General features: G+C 48.8%; 1 protein-coding gene across 1 annotated transcript; it reads right to left on the minus strand.

Annotated features, from left to right (window-relative positions):
• Nucleotides 1-702: 702 nt before the first annotated feature.
• LBP (lipopolysaccharide binding protein) lies at nt 703-26,376 on the minus strand. Its single transcript, XM_069495495.1, has 15 exons — nt 26,211-26,376; nt 23,890-24,004; nt 22,638-22,766; nt 19,370-19,525; nt 18,673-18,736; nt 15,604-15,667; nt 13,501-13,592; nt 12,778-12,954; nt 11,363-11,422; nt 8,235-8,402; nt 6,988-7,055; nt 6,452-6,494; nt 4,027-4,090; nt 3,516-3,592; nt 703-1,084 (listed from the first exon to the last, which is right to left on the minus strand). The coding sequence occupies exons 1-15, from the start codon at nt 26,332-26,334 to the stop codon at nt 1,040-1,042; spliced, it is 1,446 nt and encodes a 481-aa protein (XP_069351596.1). The 5' UTR covers nt 26,335-26,376; the 3' UTR covers nt 703-1,039.
• Nucleotides 26,377-26,559: the final 183 nt, after the last annotated feature.

Raw genomic sequence — 26,559 nt, forward strand, 5'->3', positions numbered from 1 at the left:
CCACCAGCTGGGTAACAACCCATTGTCCCATCTTGGAACACATCTCTGTCACATGCAGGGTAAATGGGTCTATTCCCCGTGAATTATCTGCTAGCCAGCAGCTCCATCCATCTGCTCATTAACACAATAAAAAAAATATCAAACGAGCTTTCTGACTCCCATCCCCGAGAGCCCAGCTACACAACTTGGAAATGACTCTTTATTAAGTCTGATCAAAGGCTCATTGTTCAGTAATTAGAAATCATGGCCTCTCCCTCCAGGCGTGGGGCTCACAAATAACAGTTGGATGAGGTTTTTATTTGGGTTGGACCAAAAGCCTAGATGGATCCATTTGCTCCTAATTTACAGCTGCTTCAGTGGGGAGAAAGCAGCAGGGGGCTGAGTTTTTGCTCAGGGAGATTCCCTGGCTCCCCCATCTGCAGCAGACGAGGAGCGAGGGACGAGGGACGAGGGACGAGGGACGGAGCGAAGTCAAAGCGGGCCTCTGCCTGAGACAGGGCAAGGGCCTTAGGGACGAGCACCAGCACCAGGTCCAGGGCCGAGTGCATGCCTGGTCTGTCACTGAGGCTCCCAGAGCAGAAAGTGGCATGTGGCCATGGTCTAGCCTTGGAGATCACAGATCAGTGACCATCCAAAGACCCCTCTGGCCAGAAGAGGGTGGGCAGTGAGGAGGTTCAGCCAAAACACCAGGCAATTTCTTCATCAAATCATTCAATAAATATTTATTGAAGGCCCACTAAGTGCCAGCACTCTGCTAGGCACGAGGATCAGATGCCGAATAAAAACTACAATGCCTGCTCTTAAAGATATCCCAGGCCAGTGGGGGAGGGAGGTCCTTCCTGGAGCAGAAAGTAAAGTTCAGAGTGAGAGACGGCATGGGTGCCCCTGGGAAGAGGAGGGTGGGGGCAGACCTTGCCTCCAGAGCTGAGAACAGAAGCGTCTTCGTCCTCTGAGAGGATCTCTGCAGATACACTGCAAATCTGGAAATGCCACGTGCAGACCCCGCTGTGGCCTCCAAGTGCCATCTTTCTTTTCGTCCTCAAGCTCTCATGTACTGGACATTGGCGCCCAAGAACAGGAAGTTCTAGGAGAAACAGGACAGGACAATATGATAAAGAGCATCTTCTGTTGCAGAGAGATCCATCTGTGATTTAAAGGGAGCCCACGTCTTGGGAAACACAAGCTCTGCCAGATACCTAGGTCAGTGCGTAAATCACAAGTGTGCCTCGGTCCCCAAGGTCTCCGTAAGGCACAGCTTTTGCCAGCTGCCTTCTCCAAGGTAGCGATTTGTCTGTCATTTCCAAAGCTGCTGCTTCCTGGCAGGGCTCTAAATGTCCTTTGCATCACCTAAATTTTCTCTCCTTGGCGAATATCACAAAATCGTGAGCTGCTGGGATTTACTCTCTTGCTCTTCTTAGTCTCCAACACCCAGAGGGGCAGGAATTCTGAACTCAAGGCCAAGTCCAGTTCTTTCCCACAGTGATCAATCCCCTGCCTTTGGTGGTCAGAGAAATGGACAGAGTTGATCTCAAAATTCTAATGAATGTGATAATGTATAATAAATTTTCTAATCACTTTCCACGTGCAAACATTGAGTTGCACGCTATCCTACTTGGCCTCTAATCTTCACAAAAGCCCAGTAAGGTTTGGGCTCCACCCCATTTTACAGAGGGGAAAACTGAGGCCAGTGGTGTGAATTGTCACTCAGTCTTTGCTTTGAACAGCAGTCTGTCTGGCTCCACTTGTAAACACTCAAGAGTAGTTACGTGTTGTGTGTTTTGGGACCCAAAAGGGCTTTGGACCTCTGTTTCTTAACTATGACAGTTGATCAATGTTTCAAGGTTCCTAATCACCTCTGCCCTTCATCCCCTTTAATAGCTATTATTTCTTTTCTTTTTTTTTTTTTTTTTGAGACAGAGTCTCACTTTGTTGCCCGGGCTAGAGTGAGTGCCGTGGCGTCAGCCTAGCTCACAGCAACCTCAAACTCCTGAGCTCAAGCAATCCTCCTGTCTCAGCCTCCCGAGTAGCTGGGACTACAGGCGTGCACCACCATGCCTGGCTAATTTTTTCTGTAAATATTTTTAGTTGTCCATATAATTTCTTTCTATTTTTAGTAGAGACGGGGTCTTGCTCTTGCTCAGGCTGGTCTCGAACTCCTGACCTTGAGCGATCCACCCGCCTCGGCCTCCCAGAGTGCTAGGATTACAGGCGTGAGCCACCGCGCCCGGCCAATAGCTATTATTTCTGGATGTTGACGATGTCCCAGGCACAATGCAGCATCTCCTAATGCTCGCGAGTCTGCCAACCCAGGCATCTCACCTTGAAAGATGACCTGCAGCTTGGGAGCACAGATGAACCACAAAATGCTTGGTCAGAATAGTAGTTAGAAAAGTGAAAAAATCAGACATATTTCTTGGTATTAAAACAGTTAATCAAATTATGGCCCATCTGCTGGATGAAACCACACACAGCTATTTTTTTTTTTTTTTTGGAGACAGAGTCTCACTCTGTTGCCCCGGCTAGAGTGAGTGCCGTGGCGTTAGCCTAGCTCACAGCAACCTCAAACTCCTGAGCTCAAGTGATCCTCCTGTCTCAGCCTCCCGAGTAGCTGGGACTACAGGCATGTGCCACCATGCCCGGCTAATTTTTTTCTATATATATTTTTAGCTGTCCATATAATTTCTTTCTATTTTTAGTAGAGACGGGGTCTCGCTCTTGCTCAGGCTGGTCTCGAACTCCTGAGCTCAAATGATCCGCCCACCTCGGCCTCCCAGAGTGCTAGGATTACAGGCGTGAGCCACTGCGCCCGGCCGACACACACAGCTATTTAATGTCGGGAGGAGGAAACTAGGTTGCAACAAGGGAACAAGACCAAGGGGTGATGCTGAATGTAACAAAAAAAAAAAAAAAAGAAAGAAAGAAAAAGCAAGTGGGAACACTAGCAATGCAACTATTCAAAACACACGCAGAAACAAACAACACAAAGATGTGTTTAAAGCTTCAAAAAAAAAAAAAAAATTGCACTGGAAGGCAGTGCACCAAAACTCAAATTGTGGCTGTGGTGGAGCAAAGGGTTTAAGAATAATTTTTAAAAATGTAAATATGGTTATACTACTTATGTAAAATGGGGAGGGCAAACCAAGTTTGGAAGAAATTTAGAACATTTCAGAACTTACAAATGCCTTTCCTGACCTGTTGGGCTGGCAGTATTTTCAAAACGAGCTCACCTTGATGTTCCCTCGGGTTCCCCCTGGGGGTGGGAGGCAGTGGTGGCACAGGGCTGTGTCAAATGCCTCCTGCCCCAACAGAGGTGCCACTTCTGAAGGACACACAGGTGGCTTCATGGCATATAGCGATGCCCAGAAGCATCCTGCCCCCAGAAGGCTTTCCCAGCTACAGGGCTGGGCTGGGTACCACCCATCAGTTTGGCCTCCAAACCTGGCAAGCTACTAGCCAACACCCACTTCCCAAATCCTCAGAGGCGCCCCCCCCCCCCCGCCCCCGAACCCACTGACCTTATGGATCTGGACAACAAGGTCGTAGAGCTGAACACGCTTTAGCAGAGGGAGGGGCAAGCCTATGGCCAATTTATCTGGAGGTTGAAGCACAATATTGAGAGGGATTTGTTAATAAACAGCAACTATAGACAAACTTTTACCAAAGAATTTTGCTCTCTGTAAATTCTAGACACGGTATATTCCCATAGTCACCAAAGACTATGAGGTAGGCATAATTATTATACCCATTTTACAGATAAGGAAACCGAGGCATAAAGTAGCCAAGTGACTACAGCCAAGGTCATGCAGCTAGGAAATTGCAGACGTGGGATTTGAACCCAGGGAATTAGAGCCCTGGAGGGAGATAAGGCAACCTTGAGGATTCCATCTCACAGGCTCCGAGGGAAGTGACTTGCTCACGGTCACGCAGGCTCCAGGAGAGCCCTGTTTCCCAACTCCAAGTCCAACCCCTTTCCCCCAAAAGAGCAGTGTCCAGTCTTGACTTGGAAAAATCCATGGCAATTCTTACCGTTGATCTCGGGGTAGAGGACGTTGTCAAGGTAGTAGTTGACGAATGCTTCCAAGAGCTCCATCTGGTGGGGAACAGGAGAGGCTCACCGTGACCACCTGGGCCATCTTGCCCACCTAAACAGCCACACAGCCACCCTGGGGGTGGGGAGGTTCTGTATGTGTCGACATGGGCAAAAGGCTTGAAAAAACCAAATTGCACATAGATACCTACATCATGCTGCTATTTTATGAGATAAAACTACTTTGAGATGCATAGTTATGTATAGGCAGATGAATAGGACAATTTTGGAAGGCTGCAGGCCCAACTGTCTTTCCCCTAAGAAGAACTTCAAGGTTTGACTTAGTCCTTAGCCTTATCTTTAGTATATAATTTTTTTACCGTGTGAATGTTTTCCTAAACTACTTGTGTAATTAAAAGAAATGAAGTAGGCCGGGCACGGTGGCTCACGCCTGTAATCCTAGCACTCTGGGAGGCCGAGGTGGGTGGATTGCTCGAGGTCAGGAGTTCGAGACCAGCCTGAGCAAGAGTGAGACCTCGTCTCTACTAAAAATAGAAAGAAATTATATGGACAACAAAAATATATATATATACAAAAAATTAGCCAGGCATGGTGGTGCATGCCTGTAGTCCCAGCTACTCGGGAGGCTGAGACAGGAGGATCGCTTAAGCCCAGGAGTTTGAGGTTGCTGTGAGCTAGGCTGACGCCACGGCACTCACTCTAGCCCGGGCAACAGAGTGAGACTCTGTCTCAAAAAAAAAAAAAAAAAAAAAAAAGAAATGAAGTAAAACCAAAATGGGTTTGCCTAAAAAAATTATGAAACACAACTTTTAACTCCCACTGTAGGCCGGGCGCGGTGGCTCACGCCTGTAATCCTAGCACTCTGGGAGGCCGAGGTGGGCGGATCGTTTGAGCTCAGGAGTTCGAGACCAGCCTGAGCAAGAGCGAGACCCCACCTCTACTAAAAATAGAAAGAAATTATATGGACAGCTAAAAATATATATAGAAAAAATTAGCCGGGCATGGTAGCGCATGCCTGTAGTCCCAGCTACTCGGGAGGCTGAGACAGGAGGATCGCTTGAGCTCAGGAGTTTGAGGTTGCTGTGAGCTAGGCTGACGCCACGGCACTCACTCTAGCCTGGGCAACAGAGTGAGACTCTGTCTCAAAAAAAAAAAAAAAAAAAAAAAAAAACTCCCACTGTATGGCAGGCCGAGGGCTCAGGATTTGAATCTAACTTTATTTGAGTCTCCAGTTCTTGCTTTTTACATTTCATGTTCCGAAAACCTGATGGGATAAACTTTTGTGAAACTTTACATTTGAGCATTTTACTTTATAACATTTTTTACCTGCGTGAACAGATACGATATGAGTGTGTCATTATTCACTTCCCCCCTTATTCTCTGGACGGAGTCATCCTTGGGGTCCCTGCAGCAGTGTCTCTGCCCACGGTCTATGTGCTAGTTTCCACTTCCCAAGCACTTAGCAAGAGTCTGGGAAGCAAGGCAGGGGTGAAGGTGGGCAGGGGAGGCCAGTTGTGGGATGGTAAAAGGGAAGATAATACTGCCCATTAAAGGCGCTCCATCTCCTTCCCTCCTTCCAGAAAGCTCTTCTTCATCACTTTAGCCCACACTCATCTTCCCCTTCTCTTTCCTCCTTTCGTATGAAGCCATTTACTTCACTTTTTCCCTCCTCGTTGCAACCACCTCTTGGTTTTGTCTGCCCAGCATTCGATTTCTCTTGTTTTAATAACAGAGTTCCTATTTCTGGGTGTAGCTGATGGCAAATCCTGGCTCCAGGAGCGCAGATGAGATCCGTGCTTGACAGTTTGGTCCTGTCCACCTTCTGCCCACAGTGATTGGCTTCAGAATTGGGCGCGTGACTACGATGAGTCCAGTGGGAGCTAGCATAGGGTTGTTTTTTTTTATTTTGTAGATTTTTTTTTTTAATGAGACTATAGGAAACTCTGGAGTTTACCACCCATCAGAAGAGCCTGCCTGAGAATGAAACCAACATAGATGAAAGTAGAAGAGAGAGATGGAAATTCTTGGTGCACTAATTTGAACACCTGGATCCAGCTCTGCCTGAAACCTCCAGTCTTAGTTTTCTGGTTGCTTTTTGTTTTTTAGTTATATAATCCTGTACATTCCTCCTTTTTGTATAAGACAGTTCGAGTTGGCTTTCTGTTCCTTGCAGTTAAAAGAATTCTGTCCAATCGATGACTTAATTATATCTTGTTTTATATTAGGCTATAACTGCTCCTTGGCCCTATGTCTTGTGTTCTTGAGAGCCTCTGAACTTCCCTAGGGCAGGGAGGTTCTCTTCTCCTTTTATATTTCCTATTATAGGTGCCATAGCAATTGCTTAGGAAACACTTTACATTAATTAATATTGTAATCATGCCATAAATAAAAATGATAACTTACATTGAATTGTCCAACTTTGGATTCTTTCAGTTCCACTTGTACCCTATAATGAATCAGAGAAAACTCAGTGATGTGGGCATTGAGCCCCTCGGAAGCTTAAGCCATGCAGGGCTCCCCAGAAAGGAGGAGGCACTGGCTTTAGAAGGCACAGGCCCAAGGGTGGGGTGGGGGTGGGAGTGAAAAGAATGACCCAGTAACTAAAAGCAATGGCACAACGACACCGGGAAGACCATCGGAGGGCAGGTGAGGTGGTGTAGAAGACTCAACCTTTATCATTTCAGTAAGTTAAAAATAGCTATGTCTATAATTCATAGATCAAGAAAGAGAAGTATTAGTAAATTCTTGAGAAATTTGAAGTTGGGGGGGGCAGGACCAGTGGGGAAAAAGAATTGGCCCAATTGGGGTGAAATTTAAGTGCCTGTCCCAAATGGTGGGGCCCCCACATTGACAGGAAGATCTCATCACCCCCTCACCCCTGGCTGCTCTGCAGCGAAGCCCACGCTTCGCACGCCCACGTGGGCAGGAGGTCAACTTACTTTTCAGGTTTCATGGTCCCACTGATCTTGGTGGTGTTGAAGTTCAATGTGATGGACACATTAGTGGCCTGGAAATGCCCGTAGAAGGAAACAGGTCTAAATGATGGAAGTTGTCATGTACAGGAAGGATGGTGACAAGGACCAGCTGTCTCCCCTCAACAAACAGCTCAATGAGTTAGAGCAGGAAATTTGCCCACTAGGCTGTAGACTCCCAGGAGGCTCATTGTAAGTGCTCAATGTTTGAACTTGGACTTGAACATGTTTACTTGAAATTGCTGACTACAGCAGCAGTTAAACTTTGAACAGACTACCAAGAGAAGGTGTAGAGTACCTGTCCCTGGAGAACTCAAAAAAGGATCATTTCTAGCTTTCTCAGGGACAAGATTCAGCCCTAGAAATAATAATAATATTTTAATTTAAAAATATATTACTAATAATACCAACAATTTTGATAACAGTAACAGCAATATCAAATTACAGATATGGCATCTAGGAGGGATTATCCTTTTAGAGATCTGACTTGTTGAGTTTGAAAAGTCAAGAAACAAGAAAGCAAAGTTCTCCATCCAGTGAGCAAGGCCCTCAAAGCACTCAGCCTGTTCCCTATTAGACAGTCTCTGTCAGAAAGAAAAACCATCTCTTAATAATTAATGCAGAGAGAATTTCATACAAGGAGTTACACAAGTGATGAAACTGCTGAGAAGCCAGGAAAGAGTTGGTGAGGCCGCTCGGAGATTGGCAGAGACAGGAGGTTGCTTCCACCCCAGGACTAGAGGAACAGAGTGGAGCTGGGGTTACGGAGCCACCACGGAGGAGACACAGTCATTGCCAGAGCCTCTGCCCACGGCAGAGAGAAGTAAAGATTCTCTGGCTTCATCCTTCCTCCCGCCCTCCATTCTCCTGACAGTGCTCCCATTGGCTGTCCAAGGGAGAAATCAGAGTGCAAAGAAGCCTGGTAAATGTAGTCTTCGGGGGTTCTAGAGCGGAGTAGAGCAAACAGGACAAAGACCCCTGTACCTCCCTCCGCACTGGCAACAGCCCAGACTCACATAGTGGGAGATGCACACAGTAAACATAAATCTGCAAGCTGCTACCTAAGTACCTTTGTGGTAAACGCCATGAAGAAAGAGAATGGGGTGCTTCAAGAAAAAAATGGCAAGAGGCATAAGGTAGATTAGTCAAGTGGTGAGTGGGGAGAAAAGTGTGCAGGAAAAGGGAACAGCATTTGCAAAAGCTCTGAACCTTACCACACTGAGCCGGAAAACAGGCTCCCTCTCGGAGTCGGGCAGCAGCACGAAGCCCTCAATCTCCATAAGGGGGGCCAAGGACAGATTTCCAGAGCTGAAGTTCAGGAGTGGGGCAGAGGCCACTGCTCCCTGGAGCTCCAAGTTCATGTTGGGGTACAGTCTGGCTAACTGGGAGCAGAATTAGAAGATTATGTCAACAGAAGAAAATATGCAGGTCTGCCAGGAGAGTCTAGGGGGACTCAGATAAAGCTGAGAAGGCTTTTGATTGATTTTATTTCCCACAAAATGTTCTATGCCTTTTTCTCTTCTTAATAGCGTAACTGGACATCTTTCCATGCCAGACATACAGAGTCCGCATCGTCTGTTTCCTGGCTGCATTGCATTCTGCTGTGCGTGGGTATTGCAATTGATCCAACCCTACTGGGCATTGAGTTGGCTCCAAGGTTTTGCCATCACAATAACCACCCCCTGAGTACCTTTGGCTATAATTTTCAGGAAAACATTTCTAGAGGTGGAATTACTGAGTCAAAGGACAGGGATGCTTTTAAAGCTTTTGGAAGGTATTGCCAAATTGTCCTCCACAAAGGTCAGGCCGGTTTTCTCACTCCCCACCCCTACCTAGGCAAGGGGCGAGAGCTGTTGTTTGGCCACGGCTTCATCACACTCTGGTAACTTGTGCATGCTAAGACACCATGTTTTTGAAATACGACACAACTAGATTCCACCATTTCAAAAGTGCTCGAAATTTTCTGTTTCACTAGAGGTAGGTACAGAATTTAATTTGGAGTAAGACTGTTCTTTTTTGGGGATATGTTGGTGGAGGAAGAACGCTCCCTTTTGGTTATGCAAATATAAAATCTTCATCCTATTCTAGAAGGAAGAAGTTTGGAAGGTTGAGGAGGAAAACTGCTTTACTAAGAAGGCGGGCAGAGTTGTTTTTCTGCCAGGTTGATTATGATGCAGGCGGGATGGGGGAGGAGGAGTTTCCTTCTCTTTCTGGGGCAAAAGGGTTGCTGGGGCCAGCGTGTGGCCAAGGCCGCGCCAAAGGCTGGCTGGGACAACATGGCGGCAGGCCGGGCTGTGAGTGTGGCTCTAGGGAGAGAAAGGGCCTGTAGGGGGCGCCTCATGGAAGGACGTGACCCAGGCACTGTAGAACTTGTAGTTTAATTTTTTTTTCCCCACCATTACGGTACCCTCAGCTATCACCAAGCCTTCTGCAAGGCATGTTGCACGCTACTGCCTGTCTGGGCTGCATCCTGGGGGACTCGGAGGGTTGGGAGAAGATGGTGGATTTCTGTGGGGTACATGAGAAGACGCACGTGAAGAGTTTAGCGCAGCAATGATGGAGCTACCAGGTTTCTCTCTGCAACACTGATGTCGCAAAGGATTGGGAACAACCTACACGTCCTTCCACAGGGAACCAGTGAAAAAAAGCCATGGGAAATCTATACAACGGCAGATTGGATACCCATGAAAACAAAAGAATGAGGGAGCTCTTTGTCTATCCATATGAATGGTCTCGTAGATACAGTAAGGGGGAAAAAAGGTACAAAATGGCATCTAATATGCCTCCATTTGTGTAAAAATACATGGCACTTTGGGAGGCTGAGGTGGGAGGATTGCTTGAGGCCAGGAGTTCAAGGCCAGCCTGGACAATATAATCTCTACCAAAAAATTTAAAAATTAACTGGGTGTGGTGGTGCATGCCTGTAGTCCCAGCTACTCAGAAGGCTGAGGCGGGAGGATTGCTTGAGCCCAGGAGTTTGAGGCTGCAGTGAGCTATGAGGCTGCCACTGCGCTCCAGCCTGGGTGACAGAGTGAGACCCTGTCTCTTAAAAAGAAAAAAAAAAAAAGGGAGAAAGATGCACAACACAACATTTGCTATAGAAGTTGAGCATCCCTAATACAGATATCTGAAATCTGAAAAAAATTTGAAATTCAAAACACTTCTGGTCCCAAGCATTTTGGATAAGCAATACACAGCCTGTGTACACATGGAATGTTACCAGAAGGAAACACACAGTCTGATAGTATTGGTAGACTCAGGATGGAGACTGGGGGTCAGGAATGGATGGGGGACTTTCTACCCTATAGCCTCTTATATCTTTTGAATGTTGACCCATGAGAATTTATTATCTCTTCAAAAAATAATTTTTTAAAGCACCAAGAACATGCCTGGCTCCTAGTAAGCCCTCTGTAATTGTTAGATGTTATGAATTAGGGTACATTTTATGCAACATGCCAGCATTCCTTGGGATTCTCTTTTTTTAATTTTTTTATTATTATTATTTTTTTTGGCAGGGACAGAGTCTTGCACTGTTTCCTGGGCTAGAGTGCCGCGGCGTCAGCCTAGCTCACAGCAACCTCAAACTCCTGGGCTCAAGCAATCCTCTTGCCTCAGCCTCCCAAGTAGCTGGGACTACAGGCATGCGCCACCATGCCCGGCTAATTTTTTTCTATGTATTTTTTAGTTGTCCAGCTAATTTCTTTCTATTTTTAGTAGAGGCAGGGTCTCGCTCTTGCTCAGGCTGGTCTTGAAATACTGAGCTCAATCGATCCACCCGCCTTGGCCTCCCAGAGTGCTAGGATTACAGGCATGAGCCACCATGCCCAGCCTTATTATTATTCTTTTTTTGTGGAGGACAGAGTCTTGCACTGTTGCCTGGGCTAGAGTGCCGTGGCATCAGCCTAGCTCACAGCAACCTCAAACTCCTGGGCTCAAGTGATCCTCCTGCCTCAGCCTCCCGAGTAGCTGGGACTACCCGGCATGTGCCACCATGCCCAGCTAATTTTTTTCTATTTTTTTAGTAGAGACAGGGTCTGGCTCTCACTGAGACTTGTCTTGAACTCCCGACCTCAAGTGATCCTCCTGCCTCAGCCTCCCAGAGTGCTTGGATTCTTAGATAGCACCAATAAAAGACTGGACGAGCTGTCGTCCCAGGAGACGTGGCTCAGCCTTTTGTTATTTGGCCTTTGAGGGGAGCCCCAAAGCCTGCAGCACCTTCCCCTTCACTGAGGGTCTCAGTCCTGGCGTTCAGACTCTGAGAGGAATGCGGAGGTTTTAAAGAGAAACCTCTGAAATCTAGCGGATTTAGTCTGCACCCACAGGGGGCTGAGGGACTCCTTACCTTGGGGGCAAAGGCTCGGAAGGACTTGGTGGTGAGTTTGAAGACAGAGTCAGGTAGAATCTGCGGGAAAGAGACACAGAGTGGTTGTAGGGTGCTCCCCCCAGAGCTGAAGGTCCAGAGAGAATTAGGAGGTGGGGGAACACTCAGGACTGCAGCTGCTCCACTGCCTGGGTTACCTTGGCAGGGATGAGATGACTGTCCTGCCTTCACCCTGAGCACAGTATGTGAGTCCCTGGGGTCCTGGCTGCTCTCCCTGGTCACAGGTGATGTAGAGACCCCACACAGAGGGTCTGCAAGGGTGAGGATCGCAGTCACACAAACCTAGGTTTCGATCCTGGCTTTGTCACTGTGTGATCTCAGGACAGTCCTTTTGCTCCCCTGAGCCTCAACTTGGTCATCTATAAAATGGGTATAATAGTCCCCACCCTCCCCATTGTGAGGGCTAAATGAGCATCTAGCACAGGCCTGGCACATCATGAGTGCTCCAAAAACATAGCTATTATCATCCCAGCCACTAAAAGGGAGGCCTGTGCTGCAGGTGGGATCGGTAAATCAAATATGATAACGGAAGTAAAGGCCTGTGCAGGTGTGGGAAGCCTTCCAAGGACACAATGTCACTCCCTCCATCTACCGGATGGTTCCCCATTTACACTAGGATAGGCCAGACCATCCAAGTTGGACACAGTGTGTTCCTCCCACCATCCTGACATTGTCCATGAGACCTCAACCTTTACAAAGTGCTACAAGAAACAAGCTTTTGAGACCCAGAAATAGTAAAGAAACTGGAAAAATACTAAAGATGTGATCCACTATAAAATTAAGTCTCCCTTACACAAAGTCCCATTTGAGACAGCTGTTTTTAGAGATAAGTGTTAGGAAGACTTTGTCCCTCCTTTCACCATGAATCACTTAATCATGTACCCTTTTCACTCTGGCTACAAGGAAACTCCCAGACAGTTTTACGAAATTAAAAAATTGATTTATGGGCCCAGTGTCTTCATAATTGTGACTTTTCACTTAGTATTTATTTATTTTTCTATGTACCTTTATGCATTTATCAGTGTATCCGTTATCCTGCCTCATTCACTAAAATATTTTTAAATAAACCTCCATAAACCATCAGAGTGAGAGAAAATATGAATTAGAATAACAGGTCTAGACTAGGAGAAAAGCAGAACATAGACAAGCAAGCCGCAACATCTTCCACTGTTGTTATACGGGAGAAAGAACTTTGGCTTGGAGCTTCCTGGCAGCCAAAATAAAAAGGGAGATTGCATTAACATATTTTTCCTGGTCTTGATTTTTTCTTATTTATAACTTACTATTTTACAGGTGTAAATGGGGGTGGAAAGGAAAGAAGGCAGGAAGGATAGGTTATGCTGTCATTTGAGAGCACTGTTTGCCACAGTCCTCACCATGTCATTTGTGATGGAGAAGCTTAGGTACCCTGCCTCGTGATAAACCAGGCTGGCTGTGTTGAAGACATAATCCGAGATGGCAAAGTAGACCATTTTGTTGTGTTCCCCAGGAAGATGCATGACTGGAGCAAGCAAGGCAACTGAGGAGTGGTGATTAGGTTGAAAAATTTCACCCTGGAGAGAGAAATAGGGTCCAGTTGGACTTTTCAGTGTATCCCAGGGCTGGACTTCTGAGCTAGGCAGTCACCTACACAGCCTGGTGAAAGGCACAGGCTGGAGACACAGCCTGAAACTCCACCATTAAACACATTTTTTGGGGGGTCAAAGTGCTGTGTCTCTTAATGAAAAGGTCCCCAGAAGCTTTGGAATATCAGCCATGGGATGTACTGGCCGGCCCCTCTGCACACCTTGGGCCGGCTCTGGTTGACCTCGCCTGCATAATGGGCAAGGCGGAGGAGGGGGCAGAGGGAGGAGGGGGAGAGGGAGGAGGGGGCAGAGGGAGGAGGGGGGAGAGGGAGGGGGGAAGTTTTAAGACCCAAGGGTTGTAAGCCACCCGTGGGAGAATCCCAGCTCTGGGAACACTCCCCACCACTCCACGTCGCCCTGCCCTCAACAAAGCAGGAACCACCGGGGAGAGGACAGATCTGAAGTTAGGTGGACAGGTGGCCCCGGGAGTGAGCTGACCCTGAGGGAATGCCTCACCTGCTCCAGGACACTTACCTTAAACATCACATCCAGCATCTGGGCGGTGGTCCGAGGAGCCTCCACTAAGCTGTAATCGATGCTGAGGAAATCATTAATGTCTGCTGTGACTGGGAACCGAGAGACGGGGCAGAATTAGGAGCCGGGTGCAGCCTTTGGCTGACGGAGAAGGGGTGAGGGCTCTGGCTGACTCACACTTGCTGTGACTTTCTCCAGAGGCCCCTGCCCCTCTGCCTAAAGACCCTCTGTCCAGCCCAGCCCTGGGGCAAAGAACTAATTCTTCAAGAAAGAGACGACCTGGGTTCCCTTGTAGGAACCTGGTGGGTTAGCAGTGGTGGTGGTGTTATGCTCAGCCCAGGGCCTCAGCGGTTTCCAGGGAGAGACACATACACACACACACACACACACACACACACCAGGAGCAGCTCGCGTCTGACAGCCCTGGGGCTTTACACCTCCAGTCACACTAGAGCTTTTTACTGAACCAAATAACAGGAAGATCAGGCATCTTAGACACTGCCTTCCAAAGCCCTGGGTGAACAAAGGTTCTAGGTCCCGTGCATTGGGTCGGCCGTGCCAGCCTGGATCTCAGGTGATGGGCTGCCAATAGTAATCACGTGGGGTTTGGGGGCCAAGGCATCAGAGAACATCTCAGACAATTTGTCAGGGACCGTCCCTCCAAACTTAACATGTGTACTCTGGATCCAGGGACTCCACTCACAGAGGGCTCCCCGCAGCCCTGCTGACAATAGCAAAGGATGGCAAACACCTAGAAGCCCATCAGCTGGGGACTTACTAAATACATGAAGACACCCACACGATGGACTACTACACAGACATCGAAACGACGAGGTCCGCGGCCATGCCAACCTACGCGCACCACGTGAGCCTACAATGTCACTCCCGGGTGGGCACCCACAGACATGCCACCATATGCACTGGAACATTCACAGCAGCACTGCTGCCGATGGCTTAAAACTGAAACTACCCAAATGGCCTTCAACAGGAGAACGGACAAGTAAACGGAGGGACAGCTCCCGGTGGAGCGCTACGCAGCAAGAAGCCATCAACTGCACTACAGGTATACGCAACAATACGGATCGACCTCATAGCTTAGAGTTGAACAAGGAAAGCCTTTTGGCTTTGAAAAAAAAAAAAAAGGCTCAAAATATGATTCCTTTCATGTACAAAGTGTAAAACTAATCTTTGCTGGTAGAAGCCACTGCCCTGGAGGGCTGGGTACCGACTGGAGGGGACCTCCGGAAGGCCAGCCGTGCTCTGCCTCTTGGTTGGGAGCAGGTTGCGTGTGTGCTCATTGTGAGACACTTCTTTAAGCTGTACAGCTAGGATCTGAGCACTTTTCTCTATGAATACACTTCAATAAAAAGTTTTTAAAAATGAGGTCAATTTTTATGTTCCCATATAGAAGGATCTCTGAGATATACAAGTTAAAAAAGAAGGAAGGGCCGGGCGCAGTGGCTCACGCCTGTAATCCTAGCACTCTGGGAGGCCGAGGTGGGCGAATTGTTTGAGCTGAGGAGTTCGAGACCAGCCTGAGCAAGAGCAAGACTCATCTCTATTAAAAATAGAAAGAAATTATATGGACAGCTAAAAATATATATAGAAAAATTAGCCGGGCATGGTGGCACATGCCTGTAGTCCCAGCTACTTGAGAGACTGAGGCAGGAGGATCCCTTGAGCTCAGGAGTTTGAGGTTGCTGTGAGCTAGGCTGATGCCATGGCACTCACTCTAGCCTGGGCAACAGAGTGAGACTCTGTCTCAAAAAAAAAAGAAGGAAGGTACAGAATAGTGTTTATACTATGTCTATGGATATATATATATATTTATAATTAAGCATATATGCATATATCCATGAACAAAAAGAATACATATATGAAGGTATATTCACATGCTTATACATATTTATAGTTGTACACGCAAAGAAAATATCTGAAAACATATACCCAAAACAGGGGCTACCTCATGGAAGAAAAGTTGGGGAGAAAAGGGACTTTTACTTTTTCTGTACTTACGTCCAATTTAATATTTTATAAGGTACATATATGCTTTTATAAAAATAACAGAAATAAATCGTTCCAGGGGCGGGCAGGACACGCTACCTGGCAGACTTTGGAGATAAGGCTGTAGGTCGGAGGTTACTGATTTCTCGATCAGTTCGCAAATCTGAAAAAAAATGAGAAAGGAAAGCCTGAGAGAGTCCCCCAGCTTTGGTCTGGCACCGTGCTAGTCCCCTTAGTCACACTGTTTCACATTTGCTCAGGGTCACTCATTCTACAGATATTTATAAGTGGTTATCGTGTGCCAGGTACCAAGGAAATAGAAATGATCAAAAAATATAGGCCCCCAAGGCTGGACCCCAAGACTTTTCCAAGTCTCTCCCAAGGCTGGACACCTGAGCCAGGTACTCACCGACTGGCTGGAGACATTGCCTGAAACTCCACCATTAAAGACGTTTTCCTTTGGGAGGCCCTGGCCTCCCAGACTTTAGAGTTTAATACCAGCACTAGACAGTAGTAACTAGTCAAACCAAGAGACTGTTTTCAAAGACTAGTTCTGGGCCCTACATCAGAAGAAAAATGAATGTGCATTTGTTGTATCTTAAAACATTTGGGTTCATACGTAGATATTTTCTTTGTTTATGTGTGCACGAGAGAGTCCTATATACACGATGAAGGAGAGGGACGTGGGGAGATGCAGGCCTAATGTAGGGGTCACAGATGTCTTCCCTGAAGAGGTGACATCGTAAGGGCAGGCCAAAGGTTGAGCAGGCGTGAAACAGGCAGGGGGTTTTATGTAAACCTCCCCTTCCAGCCGCCCCACTTCCTGGGAGAGGAGTTTAGCAGCAAGGAGCTGCCAGGAAGCAAAGCGTGGTGAGGAACATTCGTGGTTGATTGCAAGGGAACCAGGAAACTGTCGGCCTCACCTAAGACCGTTCCCCCTGACCTTGCTTTCAGACAGCAGCCCATCTAACCCCCTGAAAAGCCCCCAGCCTGGATGCCCACTCCTTCAGGGCCCTGAGGGGCTGGGGAGGGGAGGCGCGGGCTGCCTCAGTGCCAGACACACGGTAGGTTCTGCTGGGGAAGCAGGGTGGGGTGGTGGTTAAGGGTGTAGCAGGAGAGTGGAACAAGCTTAGCTTTGAGTCCTGCTCAGTCCCCACTGGCCGTGTGACCTTCGCAGAATCTCTCTCTGCTTTTTGGTTCTCACCCACAGGACACGGCTTAGTGCTGCCCAGGGATTTTGGGGGAGTGGAGGAATGAGACAGTGAGTTCACGTCACCCAGACAGCAAGCACTCGGTGAGTGTTTAGTAGTCTCAGCCCCACTGGTTCAGACGCCACATCCCCCCCAAGTGGGGAGTTAGAAAAGCCCCGTGCTAGGCTCTGAATTTTCCTGGGAGAAGGAGATTTCTGAAAATCCGTAGGGATCAGGGGTCAGGTGAGATCTCCGTCTTTCCCGAAACACCCACCCACTGTGAGGCCTTTGGCATACCCTGCTCCACATCCCAGGTAGTTCCAATCCTGACCCAGCCCCTCACCAGCAAGGTGACACGGGGCAAGTCCCTCCACCTCTCAGAGCTTCCTCTGTCGATGTGGAAAGTGGCACCGCCTCTGTCAATGTGGAAAGTGGCGCCTCCTCCCAAGGGTAAGGTTCAGATCCACTGGGACTGTGTGCAGAAAGGGCTTAGCTCATTATCCCTGGCCAAGACACCGGCTCCAGAAATAGCAGCCATTATTGTAATAGATAAGAATAGTTACACAATAATGTATTCTGTATAGCATTAATTATATTAATTTATCAAAACAATAATTATCACAGTACATAATAATTATATTATGATTAATTGTAATGTATTACTATTGTTATATACTATTATTACTATTATTATATAATATTACTGTTATATATTATCATTCTTATTACAATCATCAACAGAGGAGTGTAAATAGCACAGCAATATGGCAACAGGGTGCCTGAATGGGTTGGCATATTTCTCAGGTTCACTTAGATCTCAGGGCCCCAGAACCAGACAAGAAACAGAGAGCACAGCTGGCCACACCTGGATGCGGGGGTCTGGCTGCCATTCCTGCTTCAACCACTAGGGGACACTCAAAGCCAAACCAGTGGTTGCTCCTAGAGAAGGGTGTGTGTGTGTGTGTGTGTGTGTGTGTGTGTGTGTTCCCCTCTCCTCCTTTGTCACTTTCTCCCTTCCCACACAAGGTCATTGCTACAGACACAGCTCCAGCTAGGTGTACAATACCTCAGAAATGGGATTTTGGGGTAAAATGAGTGTTTGGAGGAACTGAAAGTTATCATAGAACCTCTTTGTTTTAGCCAAAGGGTACAAATTCTGGGCCTGTAATCCTAGCACTTTGGGGGGCTGAGGCCAGAGAATTGCTTGAGGCCAGGAGTTCGAGATCAGCCTGAGCAAAAGTGAGACCCCCATCTCTACAAAAAATAAAAAAATTAGCCAGGTGTGGTGTGCTCCTGTAGTCCCAGCTACCCAGGAGGCTGAGGCAGGAGGATCACTTGAGCCCAAGAGTTTGCGGTTGCAGTGAGCTATGATGATGCCACTGCACTCCAGCCTGGGCGACAGAGTGAGACTCTGTCTCAAAAAAAAAAAAAAAAAAGGAAAAAAAAAAGCTTACAAAATCTGGAGATTTCACTTTTTTTTTTTTTTTTTAAACGGAAAACTCTGACACAGTGTGGCTGCCTCCCCATCCAGGGCAGGTGCTTACGAGCCTGCCGGCTCCCACCGGGCCCACGCACTCTCCGAAGTTACCTGCCAGCTCTCTGGCAGGAGGCACCTGTGTCATGATTTCCTTTTTGGCCTTTGTGCAGTGGAGGGCAGTGTGCGGCAGAGAAGGCAGGGCAGGGGAGAGCAGGGCAGGGGCTGGAGTCTCTGTTTGGCTTCTGCTGTTTGACCCTTGGCCAAGCACCTGACCATTTCTGTTCAACTGGTTGGACTTGGAGTCCAGAGAACTGAGTTTTGCCCCCAGCTTTGTCCCACACAAGCTCCACGGCCTGGGCAAACGATGTGTCCTCTCTGGGCCTTGGGCACAAGTATGTCCAAACCAGCCTGCGTGGCCCCGGCCAGGGCCAGAGGTCGGTGAGGACCTCCATCCAGCCCTCGCCTGGCTCAGCGGATGCCCAGCAGCTTGGACCTGCTTACCTTGCTCTCCAACATGCTCCGGAACTTGGACTCGATCTGGCTGTGGAAGAGATTCAGCACCCACCTGGGGAGAGGAGCACAGTGGAGAGTCGCCTGTCTGCCACTGAACTTGGGGACAGTGGGGTGGCAGGGAAAGCCAGGCCCTGGCCAGGCCAGGCCAGTCACCAAAGAGAGCCCTCCCCCGCCATCTGGCTGCCCTGCTGCACCCCAGAACCCTGGGGAGGATGAGGAGGCAGAGTCTCAGCACGCCCGTCCTGATTCGGTGCACCTGGCTTCCCAGCCACCCGCTGCACCCCAGTCACCGCCAGTGGATGTGGGGAGGGGCTTGAGAATCCACATTTTTCTAATCAAGGAAACTGAGACTCAAAGAGATGAAACGACTTGCCCAAGATGTGTATATTGTTCACAAAGTTTCCTTTAGCCAAAAGCCTTTGTGTTCCTCCAACAGCCAAATTTATTTACCTGACAAAGGCCCCCGGAAGTTGATTTTTTTATGCAAATCACATACCAATATTCCCGGCTTGAATCTGCATCTGTTCATCCCAACCGAGTCCCCCCAAGAATGATCTTCAAGAGCCCGTGAAGAGCCTGTGTGTTCTCCCCGGGCCCTTAAAAGTATCAGAGGCCAGGCCGAGGGCTAGGTGGGCTGGGGACCGCAACCGGGGGTCAAGCTGGCAGGGTCTCAGTGGTGACCTACCTCAAACCTCCCGATATGTCCACATCCACCTCTCGGATTCGGCCACTGCACTTGGAGGCGGTAACCGTGGGCCTCCCTGAGGGCTCGCTGCCCAGCTGGAGGTCAACTGAAATGGTGACGCCCTTGACACTCAGGTCAAAGGAGTCTTGTAGTTTCCTGGAGGAGATCAGAGAAGCCATGATTGGTTCCCCGACCAGGGTCTGCCACCATTGGAGGGGAAAGAGAAAGCTCAGTTCTTACCCCAAAATAAGGGGAGCAGAGCAAAGATTTAAGAACAAGAAATAAGGCCATAAAAAGATCTAGAAGAAAGCCTGGGTCCAGGATTTATAGTCAGGGATGGGTGAAGGCATTTCTAGGCAAGAGCCGAGTCTCGTAAGTCATAAAGGAAATAGTTGATAAAATTGCCAGCATAGAAAATTAAAACTTCAGTGGACAAAAAATGTCGTCACAAAGAAAAAAACAAAATTGTATCATGAGACAGCCAAAGAGCTAATTTCCTTAATATATGAGCTAATATATGAGCTAGTTTCCTTAATATACAAAGAACAAGTCAATGAAAATTAATAAGGAAAGGACAAAACAACCTAAAAGAAAAAAAAAAGCATAGATATGAACAGGAAGTGTAGTGGCAAATAAGCATATAAAAAGTTATTAAAAATGGAGATAACAATGATGCCAGTTTTCACCTATCAGATTGATAAATGTTTGAAGTATTAACACCCAGTGCTGGTGAATATATGAGTAAATAGAAGTCCAGACACTGTGGTTGGGAAAGCACATTGTCATTACCTTTCTGAAACACAAATCAGTGGGATCTATCCCAATTCAAACACACATACTCTTGGGCCCGGTAATTTGACTTCTGAGCTTTTGTCTTGTGGCTCTTCCTGCCAAGATACATGTGTGGGGCGGCTCACTGAAGCATCATGGGTAACAGCAAAACATGAAGAAACAATCTAAATGTCCACTGATAGCGACAGGTTGAATACGTGGGCGCCCATGGTATGCAGCCTTTGAAAACCATGAGGGCAGATGTGGTCTCTCCATACGATGAAATTGTACTCTTTCTTCATAAGGAATGAAATATTAATGTGTGCTATATCGTGGCTGAACCTCAAAATTATTATGCTAAGTGAAAGAAGCCAGACACAAAATGTCACATATTTGTGTGATTCCATTTACATGAACTCTCCAGAATAGGTAAATCCATAGGGACAGAATGCAGATTGGTGGTTGCCTGGGGCTGAGTGCAGAGAAATGGGGGGTGACTATTAATATCTAATGGATATGGAGTTTTTCTGGGGGGTGAAGAAAATATTTTGGAACTAGATAGAGGTGGTTGTTGCAAGATATTGTGAATAAATGAAATGCCACCGAATTGTACTCTTTAAAATGATCAATATTATATTATGTAAATTTCATATGAATTTTAAAAATTACATTTAAAAAAGTAAAATAATTTACAAGTTTAATGGCTTAAAAAAAAACCCCCAGAAATGAGGTACATCTTCATATGCTTTTATAAAGATCTTTAAGGTACTACAGGGACAAAAGCCAGGGTAGAAGAAGTGGCCGATGACTGTCATGACAATAGAATGAATGCACATGTGTAGGTGACATATATACTAAGAATCTTTCTGAAGTGGCACCGAGCAGTAGAAATAGAATGTGAGCCACACGTGTCATTTTAAATTTTCTAGAAGCCACATTAAAAGGCAAAAAAGAAAGAGCTGAAATTAATTTTAATAATATATATAGACCGGGCACAGTGGCTCACGCCTGTAATCCTAGCACTCTGGGAGGCCGAGGCGGGCAAATTGTTTGAGCTCAGGAGTTCGAGACCAGCCTGAGCAAGAGCGAGACCCCGTCTCTACTAAAAATAGAAAGAAATGATCTGGACGACTAAAATTATATATATAGAAAAAAATTAGCCGGGCATGGTGGCGCGTGCCTGTAGTCCCAGCTACTCGGGAGGCTGAGACAGGAGGATCGCTTGAGCCCAGGAGTTTGAGGTTGCTGTGAGCTAGGCTGACGCCACGGCACTCTAGCCTGGGCAACAGAGTGAGACTCTGTCTCAAAAAAAAAAAAAAAAAAAAATATATATATATATATATATATAATCATTTCAACATGGAATCGATGACAAAATTATTAATGAGATTTATATGCTTTTTTGGTACTAAATCTTCCAATCCAGCGTTTCATACTTGCAACAGGTCTCCGCTTGCACCAGTACAGACGTGTGCCTAGCGGCTATTGTATTGGCCAGTGCAGGGCTAAAGTATAAGCACGGTCGGGTCACTCAGCAGAGCTTGCCAATCCTTCTGTTAGGGGCTGAATTGTCACCACCCCTCTCCAGCAAGATTCACATGCTGAAGCCCTAACCCCCAGTACTTCAGAATGTGACTGTATCGGGAATAGGCCCTTTAAAGAGATGAGCAAATTAAAATGAGGCCGTTAGGGTGGACCCTAACCATTCTGACCGGTGTCCCTATGGGAAGAGGAGATTAGGGCATAGGAGGTCTCTCAGAGGGTTCCAGAGCGCAGAGGAAAGACCCTGTGAGGACACGGCGAGAAGGAGGCCACCAGCAAGCCGAGGACAGGGGCCTCCGAAGACAGGAGGCTGCTGAAGCCTTGGCCGTGGCCCTGCAGCCTCCAGAGCTGCGAGAGACACGCCTGTGCTTCGGCGCCCCGGGTGTCTGCCACGCAGCCCCAGCCAACAGCGCCTCCGCCCAGCGCCTGTGAGTCAGACGACCGTGCAAAGGGCGAGGGCTGGAGCCCTGGGAGCAGCCCCTGGCCGAGGGCGAACGCGGAGCTGGGCAAGCTCAGAGGCGTGTTCTACGCTGGCCCCCAGGGCTCCCCAGCTGGACCGAGCTTTCCTCGCCCGCCACGCTGCCTGCCTGCCCCGCCACGCCCCACCCCTGTGGCTGTGTGTGACCACTGCCCAGGTAAGAACTTGCACGGGAATTCTGGCCCCGCGTTCTGCTTCCGTGGGAAGCAAACCAGGGAGACGCAATGTTACCGCATTTGGTTCGCCCGTGACCAGGGAAGCGGGCCCGTCCCCCTTAGGAGATGAGGAAGTGGAGACTCAGGGAGGGCAGGGGACTCATCCCAGAGCCAGGACTTGACCCCCAGGCTGCCTCCGGGCTTGGGCGCCATCTGTGTGTCACGTGGTCTTCCTGAGGAGCTGGGAACACCCTGGACCCAAGAAGGAAAGGACGGAGGCTATGGCCAAGGGCTCGATGGCCGGGGAGCAGCATGAACTTACAGGAACGCCTTGTGCACCTTCCACCTGCCCTGGAGCCGGATGGAGGAGTCGGAGATGGACAGGCTCAGGCCGTGGCCCGGGAGGGGCCGCAGAGCGGGGCCACGCAGGTCACAGCTGTGGACTTCCAGGCTGGAGGGAGACACACGGTGGGCGACGTCAGCCCGGGTCTGGACCCAGCCTCACCAGGGACCTGCTCCCGCCTTTGCACGACGTCCCGGCCACCGTGGGGACTGGACAACCAGGACCTGCCTCAGGCCAACACCTGTGACCATGCAAATATGTGATCATGCTAAGCACTTTACGTTGCTTCACCATTTGGGCGTCACAGAGGGGCTCAGCCCTGTTCTTTCCCCCTTTCCACGGAGGGGGAAATAGAACCTCAAAGAAGGGATGCGTTTGCCCACAGTGGCACACGCAGGGTCAGAACCTCGAATCTCATGACCCTGGTGACACCCTGAGTAGGGCCTGCAGACACACCCCTTTGGGTTTGCAGCCCCTGCTAAGCTCCCCTCTCTCAACACGTCCAGTAGGGGAATTAGATTTAGGGAAGACTGAGGCACCCTTAAGAGAAGACACAAAAGTGTCTACCGTCAGTGGGGAAAAATGGACATGTTTCATTTTCTTTGCCTGGTACATAGTAGGTGCTCAATAAATGTTTGCTGATGGACTGAATAAAAGAAGGGAGGAATGAATGAAGCACCCAAAGTGAGCAGGGAGTGGTATAATGAGCTGTGGGCCTGATTGCCCTCCCTCCATTGCCCATCCCTCAAAAAGCATTTCATACCTTTTTAAAGCATCAGCTGCTCAAGTCTGGTCATCTCTTGAGACTCAGCTCAAATGCCACCTCCTCTGGGAAGCCCTCCCTGACTCCCCCATGTGCAAACTTCAGCTGTAATGGTTGGGCTACTGTATTTAAAGTTCAAGGTCTATCTTTCCTTCCAGACTACAGCCAGTGGCCAGATTGGATCTTAGATTACCCCTCTGAAGGAGGGAGCAGTATTAACCCCATCTTATAGATAAGGAAACTGAGGCTCAGGTCACGCAGCCAGTAGGTCTTCATTAATATTTGCTGCATGAATGAATGGAGGAGCTTAATTCCATCCCAGAATTTCCTTCTGAACTCCTCCAGGAATTATCCCAGTGTCTGCCCCAGGGAGGGTTTCCTGACCCAATCCTGGGGCTCTCTGCTCCTCCCTCTCCCGCCCCCTCGTCCCTCCCAGCCACTTAGAGCCCAGCAGAAGGAGAGTCCCACCTGTAGAAGGAATATTTCCCCTTGCCGACATGGTGGATCTTGAAGTCTCCGGACAAGTCAGGCAGCGTGGTCCCGCGCAGCTCTTGCTCTAGAGCCAACAGCCCCTTCCTGGCCGCTGTGGGAAGGAAAAAGCTGGGAGTCAGCTTGGTCCACCTACCTTTCTCCCTTGCTCTAAACCTCCTGCCCTGGGGAGAGAGGCCAACATCCTTCTTAGCAGAAATGACAGTGACAGGTTATCAAAACTCTCTGTGTGCCAGACAGCATGAGGACACTCAGGGACATCCCTGCATTTCATGTGGCATTGTTAAGTTTGTGCCCATTTTATAGATAAGCAAACAGAATGCCTTTGCCAACAATTCCCCAAGGGGACGAGTGTCGTATGCTTGGGTGTGTGGTCATCTTTCCTGTCCTCCACGGCATCTGGCCAATGTAGAGGAAACTGAAAGAATTGATTTGGGGGCTAGAATCCTGGCTTTGGCGTCTTTCTAGCGGGGTGACCAACCAACCTTCACTTTATTCATCTGTCAAATAGCAATGACAGGCCAGGCACAGTGGCTCACGCCTGTAATCCCAGCACTTCAGGAGGCTGGGGCAGGAGGATCGCTTGAGGCCAGGAGTTCAAATAGCAAGAACCCATCTCTAAAAAAAATAAAATTAGCCAGGTGCAGTGGTATGAGGCTGTAGTTCCAGCTACTTGGGAGGCTGAGGTAGGGGGACGTTTGAGCCCAGGAGGTGGAGGCTGCAGTGAGCTAGGACTGCACCATTGCACTCCAGACTCTAGCCTGGGCAACAGACACAGTTTGTTTTGTTTTGTTTTGTTTTCTAAAAAAAAGAGAAAAAAAAGCAATGACAGCAATACTTTCTCATTGAGGTGGCCTGAGCAGTCTAGGGGGTCATGTCATAGCTGCAAAGCAAGAAGGGGCTGGGAGGGTGCCAGGCACTCCCAGCTTGGTGCCTGGCACACAGCAGGCACTCAGAGAGTGCCTGGAACAGCAAAGCAGGGTTTATAGTATTAAAAATGTGGAAAGGAACAAAATGTCCAACTATAGAGGATTGGGTACATCAATATGGTATGTTTGCAGAGTGGAAAGGGACAAAACACAAACCCTCCTCATTTAGGGTTTCAACACAAATAGCGGTTATTGGGCCCCACTGCTTGTTCTGGGATAAGAAGGACCTGGGATTCTGCCCCTGAGGCAGGCATATGTACACAGATGGCCAACAGCTTCCCCTTTCACCCCTTTCCAACTGGCTGTCTTCCCTCTAGCAAATGCACATGCCAGGGTCCCTCTGCCTGGAACGCTGCCCCTTGTCCCTGGGTAATTCCCTCTGTCTTCGCCACCTCACCTCCTCCTGGAAGCCTTCCCTGATTTCCCTCTCTCTCTGCCTCTGGCCAGTCTGGACTCCCAACAATCCTAACCGAGGGAACGCTATTATTCCATTTAACAGATAAGGCAATTCAGGCTCCAGAAATGTGAGCACCACTTGCAGTCAGTGCCCGCCCATGTCCCTGATATTCCAGGGAGTGACTGCTGACTTCCAGCTGCTGTTGTCTGCCTCTCTGAGCCTCTTTGTCCTGGAACTCCGGGAAGCTGGCACATGCAGCAGGACCCAAGTGCTGGGGCGTTGACGTTCCCCTGCCCAGGAGCCGGCAATCAGTCACGGTGGTGTGTAAACCCCCCAGCCCCCTTGCCACTTGGATGGTACAACCCTGAGGCTTTGTTTCAGCATATTAAAAAAAAAATAGCCCTACTTTTATCCATTCTTTAAAATTGAGGAATAACATACATAAAGTACCTAATAGGCACTAATTTTAAAGGTATGTATGGAATTTTAAAATTTTTGTACACCCACGTGGCCACCACTTGGATCAAGGGTGCAGGTTCCAGCACCCTCCAGGCTCCCTCATGCCCCTCGGGGTCTCTGCCTGCCTCTGGGGGTAACCACGGTTCTGACTTCTAGTTTTAAGACACGTGTTTTGAAACTTCACCAAGAATTTTCCTGGCGGAACTGTTCCGGGCACCGGGGGTGGTGGCTGGTTAGTAACACACCCTCTGGCGCTGCCTTCTCTCCTCCCTCTCACGTTCCGGCCCCTGCAGTGCTTGCACCCAAACCGTGTCCCTGTCTGCTGGCGGGGAGCCCCAGCCAACACAAGTAACGTGCCCAAGTCACTCAGCTGGTGGGTGACGAGGCCAGAATCCGAGACACAGCCGCCTGGCCCAGAAGGCTGGGCCACCAGAGGGCGAGTCCCAGCGTGTTACCCGCCCCCGCCCCCCGCACTCAGAGCAGCCTGGGTCCAGCCAGCAGCGGCAGCTTCTTACCGTACTCCAGGCCCTTGTTGGTGATCCTGGCGACCAGGCCTGGGTTGGCACCCAGAGCCCCTGGGGTGGACGTGAGCAGCCACCCCAGCAGTGCGGGCAGCAGGGCCCCGGCCAAGACCCGCATTCTGTGCTCCCAGTGGGGTGTGCCAGGACCGTCACAACAGTGGCTGGGCCTGGCTCCCTTAAGTAGCCAAGGCCAAGGGCTAGGGGCGGTTCCCGAGGGAGGGCGGCTGCTGGGAGCGGGAAGAGGAGGCACAGGGACTGGAACAGGCTTGCGACACCGTTACGGTCACAGGTCAGACTTAGAAGCCCGTTGTCGCTGCCCAGATCAGAGGGTGGCCTGGCCCCA

The sequence above is a fragment of the Eulemur rufifrons genome, chromosome 20, assembly GCF_041146395.1.
Source record: "Eulemur rufifrons isolate Redbay chromosome 20, OSU_ERuf_1, whole genome shotgun sequence".
NCBI classification, from domain to species: domain Eukaryota; kingdom Metazoa; phylum Chordata; class Mammalia; order Primates; family Lemuridae; genus Eulemur; species Eulemur rufifrons.